Genomic DNA, 8,570 nt, shown 5'->3' on the forward strand with positions numbered 1-8,570 from the left:
ATCCACATTGAACTGAAAGTTTTATGTACCATAAATTCCATTTTATTTCAAGATACTCGAATGAGAGGGATTCATGTCTAAAATTTATCCCAAATTCAAAGAAAATTGATGGATAAAATTAAGCAGAGGGGATCAGTCGTTCATCTAAGATCTTAAACCACACAATTCATTGTCAATGCTGCCAATCTTCGACGCGAGAAATAGATTCGTGATACAAGTCGCAAGATTCTTTCATAAACCCCGGCGATAAATCCACCACTGAAATAATTTGAAACCAGAAGAGAACACTATCCAACTCTTTACAAATGAAACCGGTCGTGTAAATGAACAAAATTTCATGTCCAGAATCATTACAAGTCTTAGACAACTCAATGGTAAATACACAATTATGACCTCACTTCAAATTCTCCTGCTCGAGTAAGTGCTCGAAACCCTTTATAAAAGCGGTAGGGTACAGTCTTCAGATCCAGTTTATCTATTTGCAGACCAGAGAGGGCAACACCCATTATCCTAAAACCCACTTGAAATGTGGGAAAGACGTGAAGGCGCTCCAATCCAGTCTCCAGCACCAATGTTCCTGACATTGAAGGAGCTTTATCTTTTGGGATCCTACCAATGGACCAAGAGCATGTCTGTAGAAACAAAGAAAGCTCCATTACAAAAAGAAGGACAAAGAAGTTATATCTTACTATTATGACTTCCTGGAATCTACAGTAGATAACAAAAGAAAGATTGGTGCTTAATAGGTACCTTGTCAGACAGTATGTTTACTATTCCATAATTTGAAGTCAGATCAGCTGATAAGATGCAAGAAGGAAGCTGAAACTGAACAGTTACGGAATCGATTGTCTTTCCAGGATCATTTCTTGTTCCAACCAATACACTAAGACGGCATGTTCCACCATCTGAAGTCAACTGTGGCTTTACATATATCGGGGTGTTCTTCAATTTTCTAACTCTGAAAAATAAAGGTGACAAGCAAACTTTTAGATAAATAGAAATTTGGGGATACCGTCGAATAAAATTTAACATTTATAATTATATCTTTATTCATACCGACTTCGCAAATTAACGTTCCAAATCCTAATTCAGACATCAACAAAAAGGCTGGAGACCATACCTGTAATTCATGAGCTTAAACTGCCCATCAGGAGGCACGAATGAAAGAAATTGATGGGATTCCCAGGGCCGATATCTAACACAGGGATGGAACCTCACATCATCAAGGATTGAAGGATTTGAAAACGAAAGAGTCAAATCAGGAAGCCCAGTGATATGGGAATTCACTTGAACCTCACCGTTGATCTCACATTTCACCAGAACTCCGTCCCTGAACCAACAGAACTTTAGCAACGAGTATAACAGAAGCTGAAGGAACAGTGCATAAGATACTAACTACAAAGGAGGAGTGTGAAGACAATCATTGAAAATTCGGCCCTAGCCACATAAAGTTCCACAAGTTCAAGCTTCCACGCATCAGAAAGAAAGTCTATGGAGGAAAATGGAAAGGAATAAACGAAATTAAAGAGGAATCCAAAGATCACCGGTTCTTCAACTCTTTGCTAGAAACGGAAGATATGTTAAATATAAAAAGTATAGGAATTTGTGTTATCCACTATCCTTTGATTGTTACATCTCTTTCACATACCTAGTTATTTATTAAACATAACGAATGACCCATATTTGAATGATTTGAAATTGATCTAGCATCTTTGCCTAAAATGACCCATATGTGAGTTTATACACAAGACTTAAAGCTTTGCAGACCTACATCCCCAATTGCTTAGTCATTATGTCATTGTACTATTTCAAGAAATATTCAGTTTGCAATATAAGGAGTGAAAAAAGGACTTCAATCCAGTAAAAGAAGATTGAGTGAGTGTCAAAGCAGACGAGGGAAGAAAAGGAAAATTACACTACTAAGTTGTACAGTGACCTAACAGCAACAACAAGGCCTTATCTCCTTAAGGGAGATTGGCTACATGGATCGCACATCATTTGCCCCGGTTAAGGACTACAGTTTCAGAAGTTATACAGTAACCTATCCCACAAATAAGCTTTCGCTGTTAATGTATTATAGTGAAATTTTATTCTTGTAAAGGCAGACAAGTTTCTTCTGCTTGTGGCCTCAGATTCAAAATTTCAAATTTCCTATGAAAAGCAATGTCCAAAGAAACCTACCCAAAATAGATTCAATGTGAAATTTTTAATTTCCATGTTTAGCCAAAATAACAAACAAATAATACCATAAGTAAAAAATATCAAAACACCAAAAAGTTATCTCTGTTTGGAAGTGAAAGACAACAATTCGAGAAGATAGACCTGTTTATTGTTGCATCCATTTCTTCTACAAGATCTACATAAATTTCATTGCTGGCATACTTTGTGTCCGCTGTTCTCCAGGGAACAAGAGATGCAGTAGCACCTGGGAGGGTGTCACTCACATTGGAGCTGCTGCCAGTCACAACACTCAGGACTTTGCTAACAATATTTGGTGGGGCTATCATCTCTCGCAGGATATTAGGCTCTGTAGTTAGCGGGAAGCCATTGTCTATCATCTCATCCAGAAGCTACAATAGCATAACAACTTTACATCTAAACAACAAATCGATAGGGGTAAAATGCAAAACAACACTTTGGCAACTGTTAATACCTCGTACACAATGACAAAGTTGTCTTTGATCAAGTCTTCATTCAATCCCCCAAGATATTCACTGAGAACATCAGCTACCCTACAAAGGAACTAAAAATCAGATGGTTAAAAAACAAATGCAGAAGCATTGGCTCATGAGTTGCAAATAACTGGGAAGATACATACCTCAGTGGCCATCAATGGGGGCATTTCGACTTGAGCGCAGGCCAAAAAAGTGATTCCCTCGCGAAAAACTTGGAATAGATAATGCGTGGGGGAAGCAATAACTGGTTGTTGCTTCAGAGAGAAGAAAAGAGAAGGTAAATAAAAATAAAAGGTAGAGAAAAATGAAATAGTAAGGAACGAAAATGAAAACCTTGAAAGAACCAGGTTGAGAAATGGCTTGGTCCCAGAACCAGGCACATATTGAGCGATCTACGCGGTGCCCACTAAGCTGTTTCTCTAGCATTACCTCTCTAAGGAATCCAATTTTCAGAATCATCAAACTAAAGTGGAAATTTAAATTCGAAATCGGAAATTGAGAAAATTGAAATTAACTTGTTCTGAAAATCCTAGAACAGGGAATGCGTGAATCTTACCCAGAATCGGACAGAAGAAATATGCACTGCAACATCTCTCTTTCTCGCTCAAAATCAGAGCGGAGAAAGAAAGGAAGGGATGGGAGAAAAAAGGGGAAGGATTGTAGTAATTAAATCGAAAAGTTAATAAGGTCTGCGAAAGGAAAAGTTTGTGATCAAGGGAGTTTCAAGCTACGCTAGTTTCGTCGTCCTTCACTTCACACACCATTCATCGCTGCCAATTCGCAACATTTTTCAACTAAAATTAATACTTCGATTTCAACTGATAAAAAAAAATATGTCTGAAGTTTCATCATTAATACACACAAACATAGTGTATACACAGACATAACAAAAAAAAGAGCGTAATTTTCCCCAGTCAGCTTGTGTAAAAGTAATTACTATATTAGCTAATTAAAAATTACTTTACATGTAATTTAAAAGTAATTATTATAAAAATCAGCCTTTGATTAACTTACATGACGATTTATAATTTAACAGTAATATAAAAATATTTATATTGTCAGTGTATTTAAATTATATTCGATAATAAAAACAAAAAAAAGGTAAGTAAACCACATTGTAATTACAGTGTTAGCATTAACTCATTATTGACTAATCGAAGTCGCTAAGCATAATTAAGATGTGAACCCAAATTAATCTCAACAGAAATTTGCCTAAATGTATACTCTTTTTTTTATTAAAAATGTATAAGAATTAATTCATCTATTAAAATGTACTAAGAAATTATGTTTGTTTGTGAAAAAGAACATCTTCAACTCTACAGGAAATAATCTTATAATTTTTTTTTGTGGTAAATTTAGTTGTTGAGCAATCAGGCAACCAAATCGCGGAAAAAAAAATAATTTTTTGAAATGAGATTTAAGAAGCGTTCTCCAAAGATTGCTCGTGCACATTTGAAGCTCCGCACTCCCTGAATTGACCTTGTTTATGTTGATTCCGAGTTAAAGGACTTTCGGTAGATAATGAACACGGCTGCATGTTTTAATGAATCCTGTACACACAAGATTCTCCAGGCTCGAACGTCAGTAACTGTTGTGCAAGATCTTAATGTCGCTTAATCGTCGAATGCAAATAATAATAATAACAATAATTAAAAAAGAAAATGCATGATTATTTTACGATGTCGCTACAGTGGAAGGTACAGAAGTGTATTGGGCCGAACATGTATAGCCCAATTCTTATGGGTCAGGCCCATCTAAAAATATTTAGTCTTTTTTTTTTCACTTTCTGGCATACGAAAGCTATTGATGTAATTCATCGTGTGTGTTGTTGTTCTTAGCTTGGAATATCGATCAGGAATTTTTCTTGCATAGGAACAAGACATATGTGTCTAGGTACATTCAATTCACATAAGAAAAGGTGAGAAGGGGTGTGGAATTTTATCTTGTAATAAAAAAATGGATTAAGATTTGATAAATATGGTTTGAGAAAAAACGAATGAATTTGAAAGAGTAGGGGAATGAGGGGCTGTGGATGCAGATGGAGTAGGGTCGTTGTCTTATCATAAGCAAAGAAGAGGTGGGGAGTTAGTTGGTTGGGTGAAGGAAACGAAAAGCACTTCAAATTTCAGCCCCATATCATTACGCTATACTTTGGACTACACTCTACACACACATACCAAAGCATGGCAAGAATGGTGGCACTCCAACAGAACCAACTATCTTTCTCTCCCTTGGCCTCCTCTCTTTCTGACTTCAGTGGAACCAGACTTCATACTCAACTTCAGGTCTCCTTTTTCTCTTTCTACACTGATTGCTGTGTCTGCATTTACCAGCAGATGCTGAACACCGTTGTATTTTTGTGTATTGCTTTTACTAGGTAAACTCAGTTGCACGATTCCTGTTTTGTCCTGTTCAGTTTAATTGAGTTAACGTTTTCCACGAAGTTTGAGTTATTAACTTGAAGAATCTATGCATCCAAGTGATAGATAAAACACATATTCTCCTCCCTAACTCCCAGCATGCTTTGTTTTGGGTACAGTTGAAGAGAAAATTATGGCAGCCAAAAGGGTCTTTCTCTGTCTCTGCATCAAGCACCAAGAAAATCCTCATCATGGGAGGCACCAGATTTATTGGAGTATTTTTGTCTAGGCTCCTTGTCAAAGAGGGACACCAGGTATGACTTACCCATTTCGTGTTAACTCTGGTACGCCTGTTTTTGTATTGAGAAATGATTTCATTCCTCCGTGAATGCAGTTCTAAGGAATCATATCTTTGAAAAGCTTTTATACCTGTGTTTGGTAATGTCGTATAGTTCGAAGTTACATTCCAAGGAATATTTAACGATAGAACATGTGAATTTGGCAGGTGACTTTATTTACGAGAGGTAAAGCGCCTGTGACTCAACAATTGCCAGGTGAATCAGACGGTGATTATGCTGATTTTTCTTCCAAGGTATCTAATTGCAAATTAAATATTGAATTCACCTTCTTGCAAGGCATGATTAGCATTTACAATTTGTAGCATTTTTAATTTCCCAGATCTTGCATTTGAAAGGAGACAGGAAGGACTTTGAATTTGTAAAATCCAGTCTGTCAGCGGAGGGGTATGATGTTGTTTATGACATAAATGGTATGCAAATTCCTACTTGTTCTCACCTTCTGTGAATATTGTTTTCCTACAATTTCATTATTTATTTTTCTCTTTAGGTTCAAGTCGTGAATTTTTTTAACTTTTCTCTCATGAGAGACTCAAATAAAATTTTCGACATGTTTCAGGACGAGAGGCAGATGAAGTTGAGCCCATTCTGGATGCTCTGCCTAATCTGGAACAGTAAGCTACCTAAGCTGTCTTTCATATAACATAAAAGCAGATTGTCATTGTTCAACTTATAAATGAGTTACCTTCTCAACTGAATTTTAAGAATAAATTTGATTGCACTTCAAGAGAATCATCACAGTGTTCTCTTTCATTATATGACATTCAATACAGAAAATCATTTGCAACAGGGATAATTTATGGAGTTCTCCAACTCTTGACTCAACAAGATACTTCCTGAAATCTAGAAGAAGCTATATCAACTATTTGCTTTGATATGTAGAAATAGGAATTTACACCAATTAGATGGCTTAGACTTTATGTGTACAGATTGGGATCGATGTAAAATTGAATTGGCTTTTTTTCCAAAATCAAAGAGGAATAATAGTCAATGGTAGAAAGGGTAAGATTAGTCAGACGGTTAGTTTTTAATAAACTGATTATATTAATTATTTCATTTTAAAATGATATAGTTTTGTAAGGTAAAATATAAGAAAAGTCATAGCTTCACAAATAATTAAATCATAAAAATTTAAATTGCATACTAAGAAAATGTTTCTGGTAATAATTTGTACTATGCCTCTAATCTCCATTTTGCTTATAATCTTCCCCTTGTCAGGTTTATTTACTGTTCTTCTGCTGGTGTCTATCTCAAATCTGACCTATTACCTCATGCAGAGGTCAGTTACGTTTTAACATGTATATCTTCCTGTAATTTCAGAAATTTGCAGTGACGTGCCTTTAACATTCATATCATTTAGTTTTTTCCGAGTTATGCTGCCATTTTTTTTATTTATTCACAAGATTACTGAGATGTGCTATGAGAAAGATTTTTCTTTCCTGTGGAGCTCTTTCGTTGCAACCGTGTATGATTTAAGTCACTAAACATAATAGGAGTGTCATATTTAAAGTTTCAGTTAGTTCCACTGAAGGGAAGAGTGCATGGTTCAAATTTATTTTATGCACACGAAAGTACTTTATAAAAAGTTTCTCACTTTCCAGTATTATTAATTTCAGTTTTGTTTTAACTCCCTGCTTCCTGTGATAGACTGATGCAGTTGATCCTAAGAGTAGGCACAAGGGAAAGCTTGAGACAGAAAGTTTGCTACAATCAAAGGGTGTTAATTGGACTTCAATAAGGCCAGTTTACATCTATGGACCCTTGAACTACAACCCTGTTGAAGAGTGGTTCTTCCATAGATTGAAAGCTGGTCGACCAATTCCTATCCCTAGCTCAGGAATACAAATAACACAACTTGGTCATGTTAAGGTATGGAATTCGTTATGTTACTGTTCTTAGCTGATCATATTCATTTTTCTACAAGAGTTTTACTATGTTCCATGTTGCAATTTGGTTCAAGATACGTTATCTGCAGTGCCTTCTTTGGATGCCTTTGAAGATTATAATAAATGGTCTTATGTAAATGAAACAAACTTGTCAGTTACATCTCAGATAGCACGAGAAGTTCAACACACTATTACAGACCGTCTCTAATATTATCTTAAAACGTTCATTTAGACCTGACTGATGTAACTAATCTATGGCTAAAGTTTTATATTCCCTAATAGCATCTGATTTAACTAATCTATAGCTAACTTTTTATACTCCTAATAGCATGATACTTTGCAAATTTATGACATTTTTGTGATTTTGGCTGAAATATGGTTCAATCATGACAGGATTTGGCAACAGCTTTCGTTCAGGTTCTTGGTAATGACAAGGCCAGCAAGGAAGTATTCAACATCTCAGGAGAGAAATATGTCACATTTGATGGATTAGCAAGAGCGTGTGCTAAGGTAAGTTATTCATTCCTTGTCATTTAATCATATTTAAGGTGACCAACAGAGAGCTGTGTAAAAATTCTTTTATAATGTCAAGCATTCACATTTGAGACATATTTTACTGATATATTTTTTGTTTGTTTTTGCCATTTTTCAGGCTGGTGGATTCCCAGAGCCAGAGCTCGTTCACTACAACCCTAAAGATTTTGATTTTGGGAAAAAGAAGTCATTTCCATTCCGTGACCAGGTGAAACAACAACACATATCAGATAGAATGAGAAAAAAGTGTCTATAACTTGTATAGTTTATTAAAAAAATGACATCATTATATAGTCTAATGATATTTAAAAGTTTTTTAACTCATGATGTTTGAAAGCTGAAACATAGTTGGGACATCCCTTTGCCGACATAAAATTAACAAAAGAAAATGAATGCGTGCACTTTTTCCATTGGTGAAATTATGATGAATAACATTGTTGTTTTATTTTCTTTATTGTGCAGCATTTCTTTGCATCGATCGAGAAAGCAAAGAGAGTACTTGGGTGGGAACCTGAATTTGACCTTGTAGAAGGTCTTGCAGACTCATATAACCTGGACTTTGGTAGAGGAACATTCCGGAAAGAGGCTGATTTCTCAACAGATGACATTATTCTTGGCAAGAGTCTTGTTAGTGTATAAACTTTTCTATCGATTTTCGGTATTTCATGTATATTTAGAAAATCTGTTCCGATTTGCTACAATATGAAGTTCTGAAATATTCACGAGCCTTTCAATGTTAATTTTGTATTAATTTTATTA

The 8,570-nt window shown here is 35.4% G+C and overlaps 2 protein-coding genes across 4 annotated transcripts; one reads left to right on the forward strand and one right to left on the reverse strand.

The window, feature by feature from the left end:
* Positions 1-145: 145 nt before the first annotated feature.
* Positions 146-3,514, reverse strand: LOC108327705 (AP-3 complex subunit mu). Of its 2 annotated transcripts, XM_017561394.2 has the most exons (8): positions 3,232-3,514; positions 3,009-3,108; positions 2,819-2,929; positions 2,654-2,743; positions 2,323-2,570; positions 1,121-1,330; positions 751-958; positions 146-632 (listed from the first exon to the last, which is right to left on the reverse strand). In XM_017561394.2, the coding sequence occupies exons 1-8, from the start codon at positions 3,264-3,266 to the stop codon at positions 387-389; spliced, it is 1,248 nt and encodes a 415-aa protein (XP_017416883.1). In that variant the 5' UTR covers positions 3,267-3,514; the 3' UTR covers positions 146-386. The 2 variants fall into 2 exon arrangements, with proteins under 2 accessions (XP_017416883.1, XP_052729636.1); XM_052873676.1 differs by lacking the exon at positions 3,232-3,514 and having other exon boundaries at positions 2,819-2,919.
* Positions 3,515-4,685: 1,171 nt separating this feature from the next.
* Positions 4,686-8,570, forward strand: LOC108326836 (chloroplast stem-loop binding protein of 41 kDa b, chloroplastic). 2 transcript variants are annotated; one of them, XM_017560414.2, is made up of 10 exons: positions 4,686-4,960; positions 5,215-5,349; positions 5,541-5,627; positions 5,714-5,804; positions 5,951-6,005; positions 6,610-6,670; positions 7,039-7,260; positions 7,671-7,787; positions 7,930-8,019; positions 8,274-8,570. In XM_017560414.2, the coding sequence occupies exons 1-10, from the start codon at positions 4,859-4,861 to the stop codon at positions 8,448-8,450; spliced, it is 1,137 nt and encodes a 378-aa protein (XP_017415903.1). In that variant the 5' UTR covers positions 4,686-4,858; the 3' UTR covers positions 8,451-8,570. The 2 variants fall into 2 exon arrangements, with proteins under 2 accessions (XP_017415903.1, XP_052729637.1); XM_052873677.1 differs by lacking the exon at positions 4,686-4,960 and adding an exon at positions 5,032-5,052.

Source organism: Vigna angularis, chromosome 2 (genome assembly GCF_016808095.1).
Source record: "Vigna angularis cultivar LongXiaoDou No.4 chromosome 2, ASM1680809v1, whole genome shotgun sequence".
Taxonomy (NCBI): Eukaryota; Viridiplantae; Streptophyta; class Magnoliopsida; order Fabales; family Fabaceae; genus Vigna; species Vigna angularis.